The sequence below is a fragment of the Eublepharis macularius genome, chromosome 11 (genome assembly GCF_028583425.1).
Source record: "Eublepharis macularius isolate TG4126 chromosome 11, MPM_Emac_v1.0, whole genome shotgun sequence".
Classification (NCBI taxonomy): Eukaryota; Metazoa; Chordata; class Lepidosauria; order Squamata; family Eublepharidae; genus Eublepharis; species Eublepharis macularius.
This window is the reverse complement of record NC_072800.1, coordinates 44,794,755-44,820,000: the sequence shown is the minus strand read 5'-3', so window position 1 is coordinate 44,820,000 and position 25,246 is coordinate 44,794,755. Positions and strand designations below refer to the sequence as shown.

Below are 25,246 nucleotides of genomic sequence, written 5' to 3'. Positions count from 1 at the left end.
AATGAGGGATGGAAAATAAATGGGGGTCCCACTGCACTTCTTGCTCTATTTATAGCAATAATTTTAAATATGGAGGGGTAGAAAATGAATCTCTACTCCCATTCCTCAAAATGCCATTAATCATTGAGGCTCTTGCCATTGTAATTCTTAGGTTCAAGACAGCTTGTATACTTAGGGAGTAGATGTAATGACTAGAACTCCTGAAGGGGTTGGGAGTCTCCATTTCTCGCCATTCAAATTTGATGGACTTTTATAATGGTGTCATAATGGGAATGAATCGACTATATCTTAAAACTCTGAAGAATGAATAAATGAAGTTAATGCTGTGGATGACATTTCTATTGTATAAGTAATCACTGCCCAACAGATAGAACAGGTCAGAAAGGGTTATGACCAAAGTCTGACTACTTTTGAAGCCTTTCCCCATGACCTCTAAGAAAAACCCCTATTGCTTGGGAATGCTCCCTTCAAACTTATTTTATCTTATTTCATCTTTGCCCAATTGCTTTTAATGTAGTGAATGCCCCCAAATTTGAAAATTGATGTAGAATCTATAGCAATTATATAATCTCTGGTTTGACATATAAAACTGAATGATTGTCTATTTGCCCTGTTGCTATTAAAAAAAAAAACTTGTGTGCCAGAAACCTAAAGGCCTATTTCCAACTTTTTTCTGTAGGACACAAATGAAGTGGAGGAATAAACAATTCAAGAAAACTATTACCACACCTATGAACAGAAAAGGCTCAAAATTTTCTAAAGTGTGATTATAGAAAGGAAAGTGAAGGGTGTATGTTCCGAAACACTGTAAACTCAGTTATTTCAACTAGAGATGATAATATGGAGGTAGTATAGGTGTGATGGGAAGAAAGGACCTGTGAGTAGATACTGTGTAGAGATGGGCATGAACCAGAAAAACCCAGAACTGTGCGGTTTGTGGTTCATCGCATTTTACGAATCATGAACCATGAACTTTCACGAACCTGCCCCAGTTCGCAAACTGGTTCATGAAAATGTCACATCCAGGTCAGCAAATTGTCACTTCCAAGCCAGCAGAAGGCCACTTCTGGGCCAGCAGAAGGTCTGCAGGAAGTCCATCTCCTGTTGCCTAAGAAACTGATTGATCGGTGCCAGGCTGTCTGCAGTGACAAACCAAAAAACAAACCAAATGAACCAGCCTAAAGTTTATGGCGGTTCATCAGAAATGAGCTCTGATGAACCGCTGGTTCGCGAACCACGAACCAGCCCAGTTCATCACGAACTTTGGTTCGTATTTCAGTTCGTGCCCATCTCTAATACTGTGTAGAAGTGAAGTGAAGATGAGTTAAGAGTGAAGATGAGAAACACTGCAAAGACTAAGTAAGGACAAGTACACGCAGTGACTCAGAGCAACTGTGGTATAGTTTAGAGTATCAGACTAGGATCTGGGAGACCCAGGTTCAAATCCCTACTCAGCCATGGAAGCTCGCTTGGTGACCTTGGGCCTTAGCCTAACCTACCTCCCAGAGTTGTTGTAAGGATAAAATAAAGAAGAGGAAAATAATGTAAGCTGTTTTGGGTATCCATGGGGGAAAAACAGATATAAATGAAGTAAATAAAACTATGCATGGAATATGTTAAGGAAGTTTAATTTCAGGGGGAAAAAAAGAATATTTGTTGTATTATGTTTTTCCTTAGCGTAAACAGTTTTTACAATGAAGCTCTAATTAAAAGGGTAGGCTCTGGACATTCCTAATAAAATGTCAGAATATAAAATCTTCATGCAACAACTACCAATTGAATATATAGTTCATTACCATGTTATGCAAACCTATTAATTTCAGCTAAACTTAAGTGACTGAACAACTGGAATGATAAAGATAGACATGCCGGAAGTTAGGCAATACACTGTAACATGCAGCAAATGAGTGGGCCAGCATTATCTCTTGACTATATGAAGAGTTTTAAGCACATGTAGAGCTCTTTAAATTCTAAAAACAGATTTGACCAAACAAGGGCTCAGTTTGTGAGGTGCTAAATACTTTGTTTGCAGTGATCACTGTCTACTTCCAAAGGAATGTTCAAAGCAAACCTGAGTTTTAAAAGAGCTTATTAAAGTCCAATTCATTTCTCTTGGGCATCACAGAATGTAAATGTATACATAACTCTGTATATTTTGCGGTGTATTTACATACCAGCAACAAAAAACTGTCCTCCAGGAGATAACTTATTTAAGATTGCTTATTTTAGTTATGTAGACATATTTAGCTAAAATATATTGAACACAATAAAACCTAATACATTTTCAGCTCCACTGGTTGCAGACAGAGAAATCTAAACACATGATTACTTCTGCTATCAAACCAAAAGAGCTTAAAGTTCCCAACTTATGCTGGATCATGTCTGTTTTGTACATTTGAAATTTCAGGTATGTACAGTAAGTAGGTGATTTTTTCTCTAGTATTATTATATAAATTTCTTCTAGTAATATCTGTCTTATCTGTTAAGGGAAAAGAATATTTTATTTAAAATGCTTATTCTGAATATAGCATTTGGGCTCAAACTGACACAAGGAGGTAAGTAAAAGCAACATGAAAAATGACTAGACTGGACTAAAAAATGTGAAAACCACTCTAATTTTCAAAATAATTGTCTAGTATGAATATGTCAAATGAATTGTTCTTCATGGAAACATAAAAATTACTTTAATACCTTTATACTAGGAAAACACCAGTGCAGTTTAACCAGTATTATGATATTAATAAAGTAATAAGAGAATCTGGTATGCGTGTGTGTGAGAGAGAAATGGCAGGGCCATATAATATGATGCTTTTCAAATTACCAAACAACAGCTGTTTCTAGTGACAGCACTACTATATAGCAAAAGGGAAACTCCATCTTGCTAAAACCATACATATATTAAGCTTGGAGCACTACATATTTGAGAAATCCTGGTTATATAAAAATATGGGGAGGGGTGTTAATACAAACCAGGGATGTAAGGAATCACGATCAATACCTGGGTATCAATAGGTTTATACTGAGACAAATCACCTTTTAAAAAGAGTGCAAATGAAAATTAGGTTTTCAGTATTAGTTATAGTTCATCTGTATGTCATTCTCTAATAATAAGCAAGCTATTTTTAAAAATACATGTATGAATTAAATATGAATATTCTTAAAGGTAAAGGTAGTCCCCTGTGCAAGCACCGAGTCATTACTGACCCATGGGGGGACATCACATCACGACATTTTCTTGGCAGAATTTTTGTTACGGGGTGGTTTGTCATTGCCTTCCCCAATGAATATTCTTAGGACAGTAATAATTTGGAGGATGTGCAATGTCATATGCATTTTTAACAAGACTACTAGTTATTGCGATGACTAATCTCCTCACATTATTTTGTTTACTCGGTTATTTTCAGCTGCATGTAAATGACATGTTTTATAGAATTCTTGGATCTTCCTTCTCTTCTGTTTAAAATACTAAAATGCACACTAAACTTAAAACAAGTTAGAAGAAATGACTATCACAGTATAGATAGAACAATGGGGAATCCTCCCCCAGCACAAAACCAAATAGCATTATGGATACAGTATCAATGGTAAGCAGAAAACAGAAAGGATGGGTAACATGGAAGGTTCAGACAGCAGATATTTCTTTTTAATGCGTAACCTTCACACGAAAATAAAAGACATCTAAAGAAGCACACAGGTTTGAAGTCGCGGTTAACATTCTATCATAATTAGAAACATTTCAAGAGCCCTGTAATTTCCAATCAAAATTACAGTAATTTCCGATACACAAGCCATGATTCATGACAGAATTTTACATTCCATGAGAGATTATAGTGGCCTGATGTATGACACACTGAGTACAGCGCTAACATAAACAATTCAGTTTAATGTTTAAACAGCACTTGGTGTTTAGAATCCCACAATAAAAGAAACATATTATTGCAGAAATTATCACTTTGACAGTGATTGAAGGGTAGGCAGGCATGTGGCCTGTAAAGCTATAATTTTTTTACAGTCCACAGCTTGAGTTTAATCATTTTGATATAACATTTCCAAAATATCCTTTTAAGTATTCCTTACAGCATATAACTTTAAAAAGAAACATCTTTTCTATATAATGAAAAGATGGAGCGACTCCCAACTGCAAACATTTCCAAAGTTGAAGTTTAAATAACAAAGCAAAAGGCACCACTTGAATCTCAAATGAACACTTAATAAAAAAGAGGTCATGTTCTGTCAGTTTAGAACTTAAACATGAATTTCTAGCTTGAGGCAGTTTTAAAGACTTGAACAATCAGAGTGTTTTGCCATGAAGTCTTACCTGACTTCATGGCAACTAACATATACTTTTTATGTTAGCCTTACATTTCACTGTACTGTTCCTTCGTAATTCTATACCTGTACATAAAGTTGTATGACTCCATACTTTTAACACACTACATACATTTAACATGCACTTATTGGGTATGATGCCTATGCTGATAAAAATCCTGCAGCGTCATTAGTATATCTATCAATCATTCTAATTAACAGTATTTAATGTCCTCATATGGTACCCAGCTTAGTTTTTAAATTTTTAAAAATTAAACGCAGATTTCAGGCAAGCACTACTTTCATTCTAACCAAGCCTGACAGATGGTGCTTAAAATCAAAAACCTTTACAGTAGTTTTTAAATGGATTTCTAAGGCAATGTCAATATTACACCCTGTAAGAGAGCCAATTTGGTGTAGTGGTTAGAGTACTTGACTAAAACTGTGAAGACTGGAGTTCAAATTCTTATCCATAACATTCCCTGGGTAAACAACAGGGGCCAGTCACTTAGTCACTCTAATCTCTCTCTTGTGAGAATAAAATAGGATTGGGTGTGTGTGTGGAGGGAAGATCTGATAAATTAATGTAGTGATTAGAGTGTTGGACTAGGATGTGAGAGACCCAGGTTCAAATCTCCACACTGCCATGGAAGCGTACTGTGACCCTGAGTCCGTCACTGTCTACCCCCAGTCTTTCCCTTTCCCTCTTTCCCCCTCCTGGCACCCTCTTCCCTATGGCCCAGTTGCATGGTGCCTGCTGAGCCGGGCTCAGTTGCATGGACTTGCAGGGGTATTTCACTCTTTCCTGTATGCCCTTCCCTATACTATTTCCTCTTTCTCTCCGCCTGGCAGCCTCCATATGCTCACCTTTCTCTATGTCCTTCTCTTCTTCAAACCCACCAAGCAACTTAACTTTTATCTACCCGCCATCTCAATCTATATTTCTTAATTTGATTTATTTATAAACTAACTTTCTCCCTAGCGGGGACTTAAAAGGAGCTTACATCATTCTCCTTGCCTCCACAGTATCCTCACAACAACCCTGAGAGGTAGGTTAGGCTGAGAGTATATGACTGGATCAAAGTCTCCCAACAGAGAGGTGATTCAATCCTGGGTCTCCCAGATCCAACTCTGAAAGTCTAATCACTGCCCTACACTGGCTTTTCTGGGGTGGCTGCTTGAACAGTAGCAAGCAGCCAAGCGTAGGTGAATCATGCCAGTCATGTGGTATCAAGTTGAAGAGTGGTTGCTTCTGGGCCAGTCCCCAATGAGTCCTCCACTCAAAGGCCAAAACAGTCCTAGAAAGGGTCCTGCCCCACAATCTTTTACAGATAGCAACCAAGCCTAGAATATTGGCTAAACTGTTATGGTTGCCTAGCAACAGCCACTGAGGACATGTAAAACTACAGCTGCTCCTTTTATCATTTTGGACTTTTTAAAACCTCCTAATGTATTTTTATTTAGATTTCAGATTTTTCTGCAGACATGGGGCATTTTTCAGATATGTAGGAAGATCTGTCTTGTCTGTTCATGGCTCTGGATTTATGTATCTTCAGATCTTTGCCACTTGGTTATTAGTAAATATCATATCAAAGTAAGTTTCATCATTCTATTTGTATTATGCTGAATGCAACCAAGAACCAGATAGGTTGGAACAAATTTGGTGTGGGGGAATAATTAATGCACTAAAGAAAATAGGGACCCAATTTTGGAGATTAAAAGGATTTATGTGTCTTCCCACACTTCCCATCATAACTTGGAAGAACCGACTAAGGGAGAAGTGAATGAAGGAAAGTAATTCCAATCAATTTTTGGCAACAGGTCCAGAACAAACAAAACATGTAACTATTTGACAAACTTTACAAAGAATACACAAATCCATGAATCAGCTAAAACATGGACTCTTATGTTCAACAGCAGAGTCTTTCAAATTAACAAAACATGCCAAACTCAGAGCTCTATTTATGACATTAGCATGGAGAAAAAACAGACCTTTGAAGACTCCCCCATATAGCTGAATCAAAACAAAAACTGTCCTACTTAACTGTGTACCGTTTCTAAAAATGTCTGGTCAACATAATATTTCAAAATACAAAGAATGGTAGGACTACTCAAAAAGACCCCCTGAACAGAATTAAGCAGTTACCTCCTTCTTAGACCACTCAACATTTTCTAGACTACATCCATAATCTCTCCATTGTCTTGCATTCTTCCCCATAAAGCCAAACTAAATTCTATATTGGAACAAATGCTGGAAAATCTTTTACTACAAGTCACCTTAATGATAAGGCCCTTACCTGGCTTTTAGTAGCTGCAACTTTTGCAAATAATGCTTGAGACACTTTAGCTCTCTTCATTTCCTGCTGAATCTCATCATAAATGGAAGCATTAATGTTCATAGTATTGTTTTCTGGTTTTCCATTCCTTTCTGTTGCAATAGCAGCTGGTTTTACCTATACAATAATATATGAATGTCATTCCTCTTTCCAAATAAGTAACAACAAGCATCCAGTTAAAAGGCACAAAAATTGTCACGATACTCTTCTAACTTAATTAGAAGTTACATTGAAACCAGAGAGGTTTACTTTTGTATAAATATGCTTGTTATTGAAAGAATTATAACTTTCATTCGAGCTGCCTTTCAAATGGGTAAAATAGACCAGACACTTACAAATCTCTGAATGAACTTTTATCGCCAATGAAAAACTGTATTCCACTGTTAGAAACCAAGAACAGGGAAATGTTTTGTGTCCATTCAATTTTGTACCATGTTAATGTCTTTCACTTTATTTTCCATTATTGTGGTGGAATGGCTACAGTGCTGGATTTTGATTGGGGAAGCTTGAATTCAAATTTCTGTTGAGCTATAATGTTAACTGGGTAACCTTGGGTCAGTCACTGTCTCTCACCCTAATCTCCATGGAGCGTTGCATGTACATACAGAATTATACCATGCTTTCCCACTATTCATACTGGACTGGGTTTTTAATGCCTGATTTTAATGAATATCTTTTAATGTTTGTTTTTTATTATTTGTATTTTGTAAGCTGCCATGGGTAGAAGCCTGGAGAGGTGGCATAAACATTTTCTAAACAAAATAAATTAAATAGTGGCTCAAATTAAGTTAAACAATAGTAATGGAAAGCAATGAAATTCTCTAATACAAGCTGTCCCTGCTCTCTTTCTCACCCGCCCAGTACAGCAGAACTTCATCCTTCACCGAAAGGTGTTTTGAACCGGACTGCTTTTACACCGTCTCCTAATTCCAGCCAATATATGAACTGTCTCCTGTTCAGGCAGGCTGTTCTAAGGGGCCAGTGCTATAGCTGAATGTCCTTGAGCTTTAGGTGATCTAACAGCTTTCAGGGAGGACACAGAAGAGACAGCGCTGTGAGAATCTAACAGTGCAATTCTAAACCCTGAGCTGAAAAGTGTTAGGAAGCTCACTAAGAGCTCCATAGCAGGAAGCTCTACCAGCTGGACAGAGGCATTGTTCCAGTATAAGTACTATGCTGAAGTAGAAGGGAGAAATGCCAAGACAGAGCTGGAGTTAGTTGGTTTCCTAAGTGTCCCTAACCTCAGGAATGTCCCTGAAGGTGGTGAGTGAGTGGTAAGTGAGCAAGTGTGTGTGTGTGTGTGTGTGTGTGTGTGTGTGTGTGTGTGTGTGTGTGTGTGTGTGTGTGTGTGTGTGTGTGTGAGAGAGAGAGAGAGAGAGAGAGAGAGAGAGAGAGAGAGAGAGAGAGAGAGAGAGTTGTACTGCCCATGGCTCCTCAGAGGAAGAGAAGGATTTCAGTGTTAGGTATCAAATAAACAAAATGGTTAATTTAACTTCTTATTTTAAAAGTAATCTACAATGCTGTCCTATTATGTCTTGTTTCTAAATCTCTCCACACAGAACAAAAACAATTTAATGCTTTTCTAGACAAACTGTCTAGTTAACTTTAAATGTACTCCAATTGCTGAATGTGTCTTAAGCTGGAACATTTTTTGAATATTAATACCGCATATTGCCACTCTGCCTTAAATGACCTCTGTAGCCATCAAACCGGCTATTCTTCTGCACTGGTTCTTTTCCGTTAACTAGAATAAGGTGGCAATTGCATCAAGCCACTACATACTGAAGTACTTCATTGTTTTCTCAAGACTAGAGAGAATAATGATTTAAAAGTGGGCCCACATGGATTAAATGAGCTAAATCAGAAACATGGTGAAAGAGAATGATTAAATTATACTAATGTTAGCAGATAGGAATATCTGGTCCATTTTATTTTACTATGAACAACTCTCTAAAAGGCCTCATGCAAAGACTACTTACAGCAACCAAAGACTTTTTCTCAAATCACAGAGTCAACTCAATACCCTATGTAAATACCACTGATACAACATTTTAAAAAGGATACTATCAAATTATTTTGGTGAGGAAATGAATGCTTGGCATATATTAACATGGGGCTGAACAACAAAGCAATTTAAAAAACAATTCTTTTCTCTCCTAACTTTCTCTGAAAGCATTACAAATAGCTTGAATGATTAGTCTGCTATGTTGTGGTGAGCACTACTTGATATTGCTAATTAACCTTTAGGAAACTATCTATAAAACTATTTTTTCCCTTTGGAAAGCATCAGTCACAACATACTGTGCTCTACTTTATAAATCTACTCCAAAAAGGAACAGTGGTTTGTAATATTTTGCTGAGAGGAGATTTTAGTGTTAGAGGTAGAAATGAACTCGAGAGAGATCTCTGTGAGAAAAAAGTGCTAGTAAAGAACACAAAACCTTCAAAATGTTAAAATGGACCACCACCAAAACTCATAATTAATGTTGTTATTTATATAGCTACGTCAGTACATATGGCATGTTGCAAAATGAAACAAATGCCTGCTGAAAGTGTACATCTTAAAAACACAGTACAACTAGGCATCAAAGTAATCAGTTATTTGTAATCATAACAAAACTACTACCATTTCTGCCATATACTTCTGAGAAGATGAGACTAAGAAAGAGTAATTTCCCTCCTATTTAGAAAAAGACTTCTTTTCTAGCTAAACTGTATTTATTCATCTCCTTACAAGGCTAATTATAAAAGTGGGAAATTCAGGAGTTACTCATATTTTCTGAACAAAGGAAAAACTGATGAAAAACCAAGTAAGTAAATGAACAGGTTTTCACAAATATGGGAGCTCACATTATTTTTCCCAGGTGAAAATAAAACAAAAAAACCTTCTATAATGTATTCCCATAACTACTGTTTTAGTTTTAGGAACAAAAATCTTTTTAAATCCTGCTTTAGCTTTTAATATTACATTATACATTAAAATTCATAAAGTAGTTCATTCCAGGCAAAACAAACTACTTTTTAGTTCTGCTCTGCAAATAGCATGAAAGGTATAATAAATGTGGTTGCTTTCAAAATGGCTTTTTATCAGGACAAAGTTTACTACTCCATTATTACGGTGGCGCCTGGAAGTACAGTTATATTTAAGTGTGAGTGTTTCCATTAACTCTCCTCTCCATGGTGGTTTCTTAAGGATGGAAGGTTGTATTTTATATTTTGGCCATTTCACGTGTGTCATTAAAATAAGACTTGGCACACAGATCGTCAATTAGAACTATTTTCTATTTAGAGAAAGACCAGGCACCTAGATTTCAAAGGTGTTTAAACAATCTTAATAAAGTGCTATGTACACAGAAAGATATCCTTTGAAATTAGAAATTTTGAGTACCACACATATATGGACTCCATCTTGGCACCCAGAAGACTGAAACCATGAGGAGTGAAGAAATCTCTTGATCAGAAACTTAAGTCTGATTTACGCTTGACCTAGTTTTTACACATATTCAGGAACCATTTTCAAACAAAGAAAAAATACTGAAGTGCAAAGAACTAAAGCAAAATATTACTTAATATTGAATCATTTACATATTCCACGAAGTACATACATAACGAACAAATAAATGTAGAAAGTATCAAACATGTGCTCAGTACTCAACTATGCAATAAACAAATCCTTGCAAGAATTTGAAAGTTGATAGATTTCCACTGAAATCTGATCTGTATCAACAGTTTTTTTTTCAAAAGACCACTCAGTGTACAATGATCCACTATAATCGCTCCCTATAGCTAAAGAGGAAGAAAATACCACTCCTTTGAATTGCTGAGCAATTGTTTGATACTTTCTGCACTCTATTATTTATTATATATGTATTTTGAGTTTGTCTGGATTGTTGGAATTAGCTTTTTTTTGTATTCTTTTCTTGAGAAATCAGTCAGCTTCGACAATTTCAATGGAATCTGGATAATGTTTTGTACTTCCAGCAATGCTTGTTATCAAAACAGAGATCCAAAATCAGTAGACCCTCTGGTTCTAGGGGTGCTTCCACTAAAGCAAGGCCAGAAACTTTCAGTGAGTGGTGCATCAGGGAAATGCCTCCACAATGGATGGAGTACAGTTCAAATGGAAGGTTTACACAGTCCAAATCCTTGTACTGCCTTAACAGTCACCACACAAGTGTAATCAATTTGAGGATCTCTTTAGATTGTATTCTTTTCCCTAGCCTATACAAAAAACAAAAAAGTGTGCTTGTGTGGGGTAGGGGTGGGAGAGGGGATGATGGAGGAGGTTGTGTGTATTTCCTGGCTATATCCTCTGAAGCCAAAAGCTAGAATTGTCTGTTGGCTTCACAGCATCTTGCCTGTACAGATTTACAAGTTTTTAAAAGATTAACAAATGCCTCAGGACAATGCTTGTGCAATTTTTTAAAAAAACCCTCATTATTGTATCTTAAAAAAATTACTCAGGTAAGATTTTTTTTTCTTCAGACATTACCAGCGCTTTAACAAGAAGGAGATCAGAAATATATGAAAAATAGTTTACTTGTGGAGGTCGGCTGGGCGGTGTGCTTATAAGAGGTGTGGGGCCCATAGCAGAAGCTGCATTCAGACTCCTTTCCCTTTCATCTTGGTATATTCGGTCTCTTTCTGCTTCTGGCAGCTGCAAGAAATTCTGCATAGCCCGAAGGTTTACCAGTAAGGACTGTGAAGCGGTCTTGGGGTCCTCTTCCTTTCGCAGGATTTCTGAGAGCAAGCCCTGTAAAGAAAAGAATATATATTTTTAAAAAAACAGTTACGCTACGCAGTCTTGCACAACATACAGTCACTGCTAATCATTCTTTTCTTTGTTTCTCTAACTTTGGAAAACGTGCAGTAAAAAAAGGCATTAATCCTGCATAGGGATATATTACTGACAATTGAGGTAATGCAGAAGAGAGCCTCAATTGTAGTCTTAATTTTATTAAGCATCTGCTTTATGCACAATACAAACTGAATCTGCTTAATTGGGCTCCTCTTTTTACTGACTTAACTTGCCATGAAATCTTTCTAAGACAGACAATAATAAGAATAAATAAAATCCAAGTAATTCTGCAGCATTTTACATCACTCTTATTCAAAACTGAAATAAAACAAACACAAACGACAATGGCAGAGAGCTTTTTCCTGGAAATTTGGAACCACTGGGGGGGGGGGGAATCTATGTGTAAATTATCATTTTGAAAGCCATACTCTGCTTTTCCCATTCCCCAAATATTTGAAAAAGTAATAATCATTAAAAAGTGTAGTAACTGAAAAACATACATATTTATTGTCATAGGTGAGTAGCTGTGTTGGTCTGGAGTAAAACAGCAGGATTTAAGTCCAGTGGCACCTTAGTGACCAACAAGATTTTTAGGGTGTAAGTTTTCAGGAGTCAGAGCTCCCTTTGCAACTGAAGAAGGGAGTGCTGACTCTAGAAAGCTCATAATCTGGAAATCTTGTTGGTCTCTATGGTGCCACTGGACTCAAATCTAGCTATTGAATTAACTTTTTTTCTTTTCCTTTTCTACAAAAAACCTGGAAGAATTATCCTCAGATACATAGACGTATTTCACATACAAACACATCCTCACCCACTCCATCAGGTATACAGTATAAACTCATCTGATAAATCCAGGATTTACATATATTTATAGTCAAGTTTCAAAGGTAGACAGTTTGGGGTTACCTATACTCTTCACAACCGAGTAATTTTTGTGTACAATGAACTAGAAATCTCCTGACTAGAGATGGGCACAAATCGAATTATGACCCCCCAAAATGCACGAACTAGGCCAGTTTGTGGTTCGTGAACCAGTGGTTCGTGGAAGCTCATTTCCATGCACTTCCACGAACTGGTCTACTGGTTCATTTGGGTTGTAACGGGGCAGTTTAAATGGCAATTTCCCCAGGGAAATGGCCATATAAGCTTTTCCTGCGGCTTGCAAGTGGCAGGTCCCTTTAAACTGCCTAAACCCCAGCCCCCCCCCACTTACCTTGCCCTGCAGGCCCACGACGTCCTCCCCCTCCTCCCGTGAGGGGTGGGAAGGCCATTTTTGACCTCTTCCACCACTGCGTGGGCCCGCAGGGTGGTGGAGGAGGCCGAAAACAGCTTTCCTGCCCCTCAAATGGCGGCTGCGAGCAGCACAGGAGGCCAAAAAAGGCCTCTCTGCCCCTCAAATGCTGCCACAGCCAGCAGGGAGGCTGTTTTTGGTGGCAGAAGCTGAAACCAGCCTTCCCGCCCCTCAACTGGCCGCCATGGCTGCCACTTGAGGGGCAGGAAGGCTGTTTTCAGCCTCCTTCGCTGCCCTGCGGACCCACGCAGCAGCGGAAGAGGCCAAAAACAGCCTTCCCGCCCCTCGCAGGAGGAAGGGGATAACACCATGAGCCCACATGGCAAGTTAAGTGTGGGGCTGGGGGGGATCCCCCCGCCACCTGCCATCTGATAGTTTAAAGGGACCTGCCACTTGCAAGGCAGGAAAGGGCCCTTTAAACTGTCAAATGCCCCTTTCCCTGCCGCTGCTAAGTGGCCGAAAAGGGGCATTTAAACCCCACAAACCACGAACTGGTTCATAAACTGGCCCCTGCTCGTGCCAGTTCGTGGTTCATGAAAATCCACAAACCACGAACTTCATGGTTTGGGTTTTTTTGTGGTTCGTGCCCATCTCTACTCCTGACTCTTCTGACTCATTCATAAATCAATGTGGTGTAGCGGCTAGAATTTTGTACTCAGACCAGGAAGAGCTGGGTTCAAATCTCCACCCTACCATTAGGTTCAATGGATGTTCTGCTTAACGTACTTTATAGGATTGTTGTGAGGGAAAAAAGTAGGGGAGGAGTTCATGTATGATGTACCATTGAAGAAGGGTAACATATTAAAAAAATTAATCACCATCTCTACATATTATTTATTAACTAAAATATTTATACCCTTTTTTTTTTGCTCAAGGCAGCTCAGCAGAACTATAAACTCTATGCCTTGCTTTAATTCTCTTTCAATCGCTTCAGCTTTTGATTCTAAATGAACGTTTATGCACAAAGATAAAGGGAAAAAGGAAGTTGCCTTCTAAGATGAAGAAGTAAGCCTTAAAAATACAAAATCCAGGTATATTTTTAGGACTGTTGAGGATGTACACAAAAAATTCTTGAATCTAAAGCTATAAACTAGTTGACTAGGGACATGTGCCCCCCACCCCAGTTGAAATGAAAGGCAGACACAAAGCTTGGGAATAAAATTGGGACACTTTATTGAATACAACATAACTTGTCACTACGGCAAGGGATCTAACTAACTAGCAGTAGAGGTCAAGCCCTGGGGTTGCTCTGGACCTCCGCCTTGACCTGTCTGGGTGAGCCCTCACTGCCCCAGGGGTGAGCCATACAAACGCATGGCTGTACCCAGCGGCCAAGCAAATGGTTCCCCCTCCAAGCCTGCAGCACCTCTCCGTACAGCAGGAGGGCCTTATTTGTACAGGGGAGCCATGTGGCAGTCTGCCCTCGCAGCTGGCTACCGTACAGCCCACCAGCCACTCCTGACAGACCCCAATTCCTCACCAATAAGGATGTGCCAAGGGGGTCACCGGCCCACTCATTTTCCATCCTAACCTGCCAGTGGCCAAACTATTTACAGCTCCACCAAACCAGTTAACTAAACACATTCCGCAGTGCAAGGTAGGTGACCCCCCCCCCGAAAGCCAATTAGAAGAGAAAAAAATCCTACCTGGCACTGATAAACAGCATCTGGCTAATCCTGCAATGCAAAAGAGAGGGTAGGTGGGCCAAGCAAATGCGGCAACTGCCTGTTGAAGGGGGGGCAGAGCAGGCTTATATGCCCTAAGCTCTGCCCACCCCAGCAAAGCCCTGGATGCCTGGGAAAGGCACAGTCAGCCTTCCCTTCTAATGGGGCTGCAAATGCGGCCCCCGACCAAGCCGCTCTGTGTCTGGCTGGGAAGGGGCGTCTTATTTTGGACATTCCTAGATTCATCTAATTTTTTAGGTGACTTTCTAGTGCAATCCTATGGTGAGTTATTCCAGGCTAAGCCCACTGAAGTCAACAGGATTGCATTGTCAATATCCCTGGTTTAACAAAACACAGAATTTAAGACCCTACAAACTGAGTAGCAAACTAGAAGTGCGCTGGGATTTCCGTGTTTTAAGTGCCCAATACATTTTAAACTTAATTTTCTGCTTTTCAGGTCAACAGAACAAACTGGTTCTTCAGGGATGTTTCAGGTCTAGAAAACTAAGTAAAAGGTTTTGACTTTTCCACAAAGCTTGATTCAGATTCCTTAAAACTTACTGCCTAATTCTCACCATTTATACTTGGAAGAAAGTCAGTTGATTGCAACAGGATTTGTCTCCAAGCAAGCATCACTGTAGCATAGTGGTTAAGTGGCTGGGTTGCAAATCAGCACTCTGCTAGTTCGACTCCCACTACTGCCCTCAGCTCTGCAGGTTGCCTTGGCTAAGCCACTCCTCTCACCTCCAGCTTCCCAGTTGTATTGTGGAGATAATAATACTAACTTGTTCACCACTCTGAGTGTGGCACTAATCTGTTTAGAACAGTGGTATATAAGCACACTGTTTTTATAATATCACTATTATTGAGAATGCTGACTAAAATCGGTATATTTGTTCAGTATCTTTATTTCACATTTCATATTCATATTTCTAAGATTGCAACTACTACAAATAAAATCAGTTTTAATTAAAAAACCCACCCTAGTAGTTCTTCCCATCTGTATAAGTTATTGCAAATATACTTTTCAGATGGATTAAAAACTGTAATGATAATTTCAGCCAATTTTCAAGCATTAATAGACTGTTTTAATGATATTTTGTATTTTAAAAATGTGTACATTCTAGTGTACACTAATACTGATAACTGTACTATTTTAATGCACCAGGCAGATTCATCTTCATTTCTGGAGATTTGGGGATGGGATGGGGGAGGGAAGAGTCAGTATAGTGTTGTGGTTAGTGTCAGATTTGAAAGAACCATATTTGAATCTCCTCTCTTCCATGGAAGCTCACTTGGGCCAGTAACACACACAGCCCCATCCACCTCCTAAGACTGTTGTTAGGATTATTAATGAGAGAACAAAGTAAGCTGCTTTGGGGAGAAAAAGCAGGGTATAAATGAAGCACACAAGGAAACTCAGCATGGACATGATGTTCTTCTAAGACTTCTGATTCTTCAAGATTCTGTAGTATACAATAGGGTCTGCCCTCCAAAGTTTCTCTTTTCTACTGGGTAACTGATCTCTGTAGGCTGGAGATCAGCTGTAGTTCCAGGAGAACTCCAGGCCCCACCATGAGGTTGGTAACCCTAGGCAGAAGCAATACTAACAAACTTCTCATCTTGTCTTCCTGAGCAAAACATTCTGCAATGCCAATGCTGAGATATAGCAGAATTACCTGTTCTCCAAAAAAGGTAGCCAACAGGATTTCTGAGTGAGCTGCTACTCTGGACGTGCCTGTTGTTGCGAGCATATACTCATGCAGAGATGTAACAAAGGACCTTTTCTAAAAGAAGTGTATTATTCATGTCTGCATCAAGAATGATTGAGTGTTCCAATCATTCCCAAGGAAAACATACACCAGAAACATTTGCCCTTGGAGAAGGTGTGCCATGTCTCAGAGGCCTTTAATTATTTAATGTGTTTATTTCTTGCAGCACTCTGTCAAATCATACCAATAAGTCCCTGTTTGAGAATAGTACAGAAAGTATACACTGGCACCCATATATAGAAAATATATCCTCAACTTCTTTACAAGAAGTACACACATGAAGCTGTCTTATACAGAATCAGACCATCACTCCACCAAGATCAGTATTTCCTACTCAGACTGGCAGTGGTTTTCCAGAATCTCAGGAAGAAGTCTCACATCACTTACTGCTTGCCGCTTTTTAACTGGAGATGCCAGAGATCGAACTGGGGACTTTCTGCATGCAAAGCAGAGGCTTTTCCATAACCCCTCTCTAAGCCCCTCTCAAAGTACAGTTGCCACAATTGTTATGTCTTCTCCCTGACCCTCTGATAAGTATCTAGACAGTCAGTACTCTTTACTAGAGACGGGCAAAACAGCAACACGAACAAAAAAAAGCCACGAACAGCCCAATCTACTGTTCGCGAACAAGCTGCTTGTGAGGCCCCATTCTAAACAAACAGGTGGTCATTGCAAGCCACGTTCATTGCTCTTCGTCAAGCCAGACAGTCTGGCACCTGCAATCAATTCCCTTGGTAACTTAGACAGGGATTGTCTGAACTCTGAACTCCTGCTGTTGCCCTGGAAACCCCAATCTAAGCCCAATTTAGCTTGATAGGCAGGTCTTCCTTTCAAGTGTGGAGCTCCAAATTTGTCACAAGGGAACAAAGACCAGGGGGGAGGGGGGCTCCCAGCTTTGGCTTAGTTTGCAGACAGTGGAGAGGGAGAGAGTTGCTGCTGGTATTTTGATAGAGAGAGTGCATTGGAGCTTGAATTTTCTTTGTGTGTGGTGGGATAGGGATCTACCCCTTCAAGTTCCAGGGCTGCTGCCAGGCTCTGGGCCAAGCTATTATTTATTACTGGTACCTTTCCTGCTGCCTGCTCAGGTCAGGTTTCTGGGAGTGGTGTGGTAGGGATCTACCCCTTCAAGTTCCAGGGCTGCGTCCAGGCTCTGGGGACAAGCTATTATTTATTATTGGTACCTTTCCTGGTGCCTGCTCAGGTCAGGTTTCTGGGAGTGGTGCAGTAGGGATCTTGACGTGGATGATGGCTGGAGGAGAGCCTGCTGGCCCCCACGAACAGCCAACCATGAACATGTTCGTGAACAGGGTCATGTTTGTGGTTGTTCGTGAGTCCCTGTTTGTGGATGGCAACGAACATCATGTTCATTTTTTTTTCTGTTCGTGCCCATCTCTACTCTTTATGCATACAGATATGCCTTTTGGACCTTTAGTTGTGAATCCCTTACATATCTGAACGTCTAGATCTTATAAAATAAAATTGCCTAACCCCATCATATATCTTCTAAACTGTTGTCACCAGTCATTTACTTTATAAACCTTGAAGTACCACAAAACAAACATTACTAGTATGATTACGTCATAACTAGCCATATTAACAATTACTCCATTAATGCATCTGGTGTAATTTTCATATTGGACTTTTGCCATATGTGGAACATCGAGATACGTGCTTAAATTTGCTAGTTCAACAGCCCAATCTTTTCCCTTACAGCAGAAGTCAATTTAAACCACAGCCACAAAAAATAAACAAATCTTCACAAGTTATTGCAAGTATACTCATTAGTAATTGCACAAAAATGTTCAATAAATATCAGCACTTTCAAAAGCTAATTATGAATTCTTTAAAATGGGAGATAAATTAAAGTGTCTGCCAATATGAACTAAAACATAGCCTGCCTGGCCCCCAGTTTGTCTGCTCTTTGAAAGTAATCACTGATTCAGATAGATTTTATCAGCCTTATGGAACTTCAAAGCTCTCAGAAGAAAAATGTGATTTGCTGAAACCTTCCCCCCAAATATGCAGAATATCCTCATGTGCTATCTGTCTCAAATGCAGTGGGTTGAAATCTCATATCCAGGTGGAAGATTATTTTCAAACTCCACCCGCAAGTTTGGAGACCTGCCAAGTAAGTTATAAGCAGACGCATTTATCTTTGTCGCTTATTAGCAAGAGAGCTGTCATGATAGTGTAATAGCACCTTTTTACCTTTTACTCAAACAGTGATATGGGTAGTGCGCTTTTTCTTAAATTATACTATGAAGAATTATATGAATACAGTGGCAATTTCTGTTATACTTAAGCAGGAAAATTTCCCTCCACCACATAATTTACAGAACTCAAACTCAATAAAACATTACAGGATGGTCCATTACTGTTATCAGTTTTGAATAATCCATCTTCATTCTTCATTTTACTGGAAAATAAGCAGTGTGCCAATGAAAGTGGAAAAAAGAGGGGGGGGGATAAGAAAGCCTAGCTGGGTGATCTGTGCAATTCTCTAATGTACCCTTAAAACAGCTAAATGTACATTGCAGAACCCTGTTTTTTATGAAACTGAAGCTGTTCAGAATTGGGCTTATATTTGCCAGCTCTCTCTTCAAAATTGTTTCCAGAAACAAGTAAATCAACCCCCTCACACATTTTTTTTCAGACAAGTTTCTGTGCTACTCCTTGAGAGCCTGAAGTCCACATGGATGCAGAACACAACAAGAAATACTTGGGAGCAAATCTGCATGCCTATGTAATGCAGCAGGCTGGGATACTTAATTTTGAGTACATCCGCAGGTTAGACAGGTTCCAGTTTAACTAGCAATTCCTGTTAACTAAACAACTTCAGTTTCACTGCTCAACAAAAGAGGCTGAAAACTTGCTTCAGACTTTTTCCAGTCACAAACCCTAAAAATGAAACTCTTCAACAGGGACACCAGCTCAGGATATGATGCAGAGTGCATTTTTTTTCTGGGGCACATCTAAAAAAAAAATACACCTAACATGAATGGAAACTTACTGAATTTTCTTCTTATATATTCAACCCCCCTTTACTATATACTATTTAAGAATAAATTGTGATTAACTATTATGCTATATCAATTGCTTCAGATTTAAGAATTTTTAAAATAACTAATATATGTATAAGGAAACATGGGGGAAACTGAAATAATGCATATGCAAAGGGTCTTGGAATATAAGTAGGATTGCAACTGGCTTGGGAAAAAATGTCCTGTCTTTCAGATAGAGGTTTAATACGTGGAAATGGGCCATTTAAGCTTTTCATGCCATATTGATAATTACTTGTTAAGCCTCTAATAAAGGGACTGGATATTTTTCCAGGTCTGTTCGCAACACTAACAAAAAAGGATGTATACTTAGTAATAACCTCAGTAACCTAAAACATGTTAGGGTTCGGATATGTTTATGAGCAAAATCTTGAAGTCTTACATTGAGAGCTACAAACTGTTGTCAATTGTTTTGCCTGTATATAAACCAGATGCATTGCAAATAAAATAAAGTGTACCTAAATATAAAATCTCCAACATCACAAATTTACTTTATTTTTTAAGTATTAAATTGCTTATTGCAAATAGGTTTACATTAAATACTACATGAGATTTTTTTTAAAGTAAATTTGAGAGGGGCATTAGATAGATGGGTTGGAGCTGAAAGGAACACTACTACTAGAACTTTCATTTATTTGTCTGATTGCAGTCACCAACTCTGGGCAGCCTTCTGGAATACTAGAAAACACATGCACCAAACTGTGGTCTGCTCCACTGGAAACAGTTTAAGCAGTTATCCTTGCCAATTCCTTTTTTTAGGCAAGGAAGTAATAACCTAAACCTTAGCTATAGTGGTCACACAGTAGCAAGTAAGAATGAGCACTAAAGTTCTAACACCACTGAGAAAATTCAATAGATAGCACTGATAGGATTGATTCCTAGGTTAGGTTTGCCACGTCTTCCCTGGCAACCAGCAGGGAGTCTGTGAGGACATAGCACTTTGTGAGGCTTGCTGGTGATGTTATTACATCACTAGCAATGTGTGATCATTCCCCATGCATCCAGAAGTGACAACAGTGCATTGCTGGAGGAAGCAACCATAGATTTCTGCCCAAATACCAGAGAGTCCCTGGCGTTGTACTGACATTTCTCAGTGTATGGGAAGTCATATCAGCACATCCAGATGATCCCAATATCCTCTTCTGTTTCCCAACAGTTCCCTCCCACTGGCTAGCGGTGTGGCAGCAGGAAGCACCTGCTCATGGTGGGGGATCCATCAGCAGCAGAAGGGGCTTAGCAAGCCTGTCCTAGTTCACTGACAAAGAGTGCTATTTGAGCAGATATTTAGTTTTCATAGTCTTCAAATGTTACAAGAACTCTGTGTAACAGTCAATTATCATAATATAATAGTTTTTTATTTGCTAAACAACACTGTTTTCTTAACTACACCAATCTACTTTTCCAGTAGCTTTTCACTGTCCAAATATCTCTATCTAAATCCCCTAGGGATGGAAGCAGATGTTTTGAGCCTCTGTCTGACTGCTGTGGTTAAATGGCTGAATATGAAAAAATGGAAACTGAACCCTGACAAGATGGAGGTAATGCTGATAGGGTAGCCTGAGGTCTTGAAGTACATCATGCTTCTCACTTTTGATGGGGTTCAAATGACCCTTGCTGACTCAGTTAAGAGCCATTGAGTTATACCGGACACAAAAGTACTGCTAGATAGCCAAGTTAATGCAACGACAAAAAATTACTTCTTCCAACTTAGTGTAGCTGGGAAAATGGCCTGCTACCTTGACTTGGCTGATCTGGCTACCTGGATCCACACTACCATAATGCACTCTATAAAGGTCTTCCTCACAATCTGCTCAGAAATTCGGTTTAGTGGAGATTGATGAAGCTCTGTTATGATCAGAAACCAGATGGAGCATACATACTACACCCATTCTGCATACTACACCCATTCCACTTGCTATTCCCCCGGTGCAGGTGGGGAATTCCTTGCCCCTAGCCTCTTCCCACCACTGTCTCTTACTTGGCTGGTGGGGAGAGAAAAGTGTGCGAATGCCATTCTGGGGGCAGAGCGCTCCCACATCCTCCGGAGCACCCACACGCACATCACACCAGGAATGATGTTGTTCCTGGTGCGACGTGGAAGTAATGGATCTCAACAAGGGCTGATTGAGTGAAAATCGGCTCCAAATTTAGCATTTGGGGACAATTTTCACTGAATCTTCCCCTGGAATGACCCACATTGCACCAGGAATGACTTCATTCCAGGTGCGACGTGGGTGCAAGATAAGTACTCCCTCTGCACGACTGCCCTCCCATCCTTGATTTGGCCTCCTAAGGACCTGGTAATCCTACTGTTCATTAGTGACAGGGTTCAATTTGCAGTACTAGCTATCACATACAAAGCCCTTCATGTCCTTGAAGCATCATATCTGCAGGGCTGCAAATATATCCTGACACGACAACAAGGGTCTTCTCAACAGGGCCTTCTAGTGATGCTCTTCTGCAAATGGGCAAGATCAACAACTGCTCATGCACGTGTATTCTCTGTAGCCGCTTCCACCTTATGGAATGGACTGCCAGAAGAGACCAGAAAAGACCCACCCTTCTGGCTGTTTGAAAACTACGTAAAAGAGAAGAATTTCTGAAAACTTTGTAAAATAGATCTGTTCAATAAGGCGTTTTTGTAAAAGAAATACCAACAGAATTATTCAGAAAGATATTTCAATGAAAGGAACAGGATTGTGCACCATACTCCTAATATGTAGTATCTCTTGCTAACTGTTTACCTTGCTCTCACTCCATTATATTTCTACTTATCTAATACTATTTTTTGCATTGTTCAACATATCATGTTTAATACTTATGCCATTTCAGATTTCTGCGATTATTAGATGTCTCCTCACCCTACTGACTGCACTGACAAATTATGTAATTCACCTTGAGTCTTAGTAAGAAAAGCAGACCAAAATAAACAAAAATAACCAGTCACTTCCATAAATTCCACATACTGAAACATTGTACAAACTTATCTTCCAAAGATTCAGCTTAATTAAAGTTCAGCAGATGGAATTGTGCTAAAATTCTTCCTTTCATTCAAAGGAAGAAGTCACAGAGCTGAAAATAATCCTGAGTTTTCAATAAATTATTGTTTAAGAACCTATCAAAGACATTTTCCAAAGTTCAGTCTGATGGACCAGGCTGTTCTATTTTAACTAATAAAACTCAACATTGATAAAGTAAAGACACTCCAAAAAAATACAAAATTGACTTTTCCATAATGGTGTAGGAAGTTCTCTCAAGAATTAGGGGGGAGGGGAAATGTGGGTACAAAAATTACTAATACAGATTTTTTCATGTTTTAAAATGTAAACTGCCTAGAGGCTTTTCATGGAAAGGTGGTATGTAAATGCAATAAATAATATAGTGCTCAATGGTGAAAACAGCAGAATGAGTGGTTAAACTAAACAGTGTGCTTCTGGTACAATATAATCTCACACGAATATTGTTCTAGAAGTCACACAGATGCTGGCAATGGTAATTATTCAGCTGTGCATAAGAAAATAAATGTGCAATCAATCTACAGCATGGAATGATTAGTGCATAGGTTGGTCGTACATTAGCAGACAACTTATATATGAAGTTGATCTGTAGATTTCTTAAGTAAGAAAGTCCTATACTGGGGAAGGGAGTGCATACAGTCAACACACTACATTTTTTTTAAAAAGGAGACAAAGTCCTGCAAATAAATTTTGTACAGATGTGAGCCATCACATACAGGAAAAGGGAATTTACAAATAAACAAAAAGTCAACTCTTAAAAGCAGATCATCAAAACATTTTTCTTCCCTCCCCCTACCCACAAACATTTTTATTCAGAACTGCATATGACAACTTTGGAAATATCCATATTCTTAAAAATATATCAAGTTTTCTAAATATGTTTAACTTAGCTGAGGAATTCTTTGCAAATTAAGAAGTATATTATGAGGACTCCACTATTTGCTTGAATTGTACTTCAAATCCTTTCTAGATTATCTTTTAGATCTCATATGCTGCTGTTTTATGGCCACAGACATGGATTAAAAAGACCCAAAAATTTGCCATACATTGCAAAGAGGCTTTCCAAAGTGAGCATGGAAAGATTTTATATATATGCTTCAACAGAATCTCCAAACTATGATTATGGATTGAAATGGGTTGGAGGACTAGATCCCTGTTGGAGTTGAAAATATAAGCAGAGAGGTGGGACAGAGAATTTTCTGTTGCTTAATTTTTCTATGGAAAAAAATTCAAATCTAAAGACTGACTGTTTCATAAAATTAATATCAAAGAATAATTTCATTGACAACATACAATATCAAGGTGGTAATTATTTGTACGGGGAAGGGATATGGAACTAATCAATAAAGCAAATGATGAAGTACCCCAGTGACTTCTGTGGACTAGAGTTAAATTCTGTTGAAAAAGATGAATGGACAACCACATCTATGGCAGATCACGTCTAGTATTTTGGATTTGTTAAAATTAGTGTGTCAACAGCTTGCAATGACTTTGGATTTTTTCTTAAATTAAAAAAATGAAAGGGAAGTACATGCTATGCTGTCTTTAAATTTTAAAAGAATTTTTCCAGTACAAATAATTTTGACATAAAGCTTTGAACGTATTTGAATATAACATTTAAACCCTATGTTATCTCCCCGCCCACAATAAAATATTTCAGTTCAGTTCAGTTGCTAAGGGGCGTGATATATTTTTAAATTTGTTTACTAATTATCAATAAAAAGAAGTCCGATCATGCTCTATTCAGGGGACTGGATAATTTCTTAGAAATTTTTCTAATTCTAATTTTTCTGGGGAAACCCACATAATTCATTATAAGACTGGACTTTTTAATGACCTGATTTAGACTTTGCATATGCATAGGCATTGCTGCATTTGAAATACCTTGATTGTCTTTTTATAAAATTTCTGTGATCCTCCATTGCTATTTTTAATTTGGGGGGGGGGCAATTATAAAAATGTGCTTTGATTACATTTTATTATGCGGTATTGATACAACCTTAACATATATATTTGAATAGTTTATGTTAAGGTCTGTTTTTCTTGTAAGTCTTGAGTGCTCAGTATCTTCACTGCCAGGGTAGGGGAATATCTATGCTTTGGTACAGTTCACAGGTCCCTTGTTTGGCATGGTTAAGTGGTACGCAAAATAGCAAAACACTGTAGCAAGACAGGGTAGTTTTATTGACACTCGCTACATATTTTGCATAGCAGTATTCATGAATACTGCTATGCACAAGGGCAGGTACTCAGGATGACCGGGGCAGGGGGGGAGGGAGAAAAGGAGTTGAACCACTCATCACCACTGGGTTCAGGGAGACTAGCCAGGATACCTGCAATACTTGTGCAATCCAAGTCTAAATGGCGCACACAAACAGGTCATAGCTTGCAATGTGCAGAATGGATCTTTATAAGCATAGATTCTTTGGAAGAGATGCTACTACTAAGTTATGTCTCTTGTTTCTTACTGGATTATATCCTCCTCATTTTAACTGCACAACAAATTTCAAATCCAACTTTCTTTGGCAGAAGATAGTGAGACTATTAGGGTTGCAGGTCACAAACAGAAAAATTTACCATTGCCAGCTGCTCTTGGGTGACAGAATCCAAGAGCAGACTTGGAATTAGTATTGGGACAGCCAATAGTAAATTATCCAGGTTGTGATTTGATTCCTCAGATGTGGTGGACAACTTGGCTAACACCTATGATATCTGTGTAGTCTTCCTTACCAACTCAACAGAGAGTAAAATGAGCTGGGTGCACAGTTTGTTGCTTCTGAAGTGCGTTACTTCTCACTGAGAGCATAAATGTGAATATGGCCACAGCAATAATACTTTGAAAATGTTCCTCATGTACTCAACATAGGAGCCAAGGAAACTTTTTATAGATAGTATTTTAAAAGCCTTAGTAAAATACTGTTCTTTTTAGCTACTTGCTTCTCCAAGCAATGATTAGTAGACCATAAGTTATATCAGGAGAAATAGCTAAGAGTGGTCAATG

General features: G+C 38.8%; 1 protein-coding gene across 5 annotated transcripts in view; it reads right to left on the bottom strand.

The window, feature by feature from the left end:
* Positions 1-25,246, bottom strand: part of SATB1 (SATB homeobox 1) — a 125,466-nt gene that overhangs the window by 31,446 nt on the left and 68,774 nt on the right. For all 5 annotated transcript variants that reach the window (XM_054992058.1, XM_054992054.1, XM_054992055.1 and 2 more), the window contains 2 exons: positions 11,185-11,397; positions 6,606-6,761 (listed from right to left, as the gene is read on the bottom strand). In XM_054992058.1, the coding sequence (XP_054848033.1) occupies positions 6,606-6,761; positions 11,185-11,397 (369 nt within the window). The remainder of the gene's footprint in view (positions 1-6,605; positions 6,762-11,184; positions 11,398-25,246) is intronic.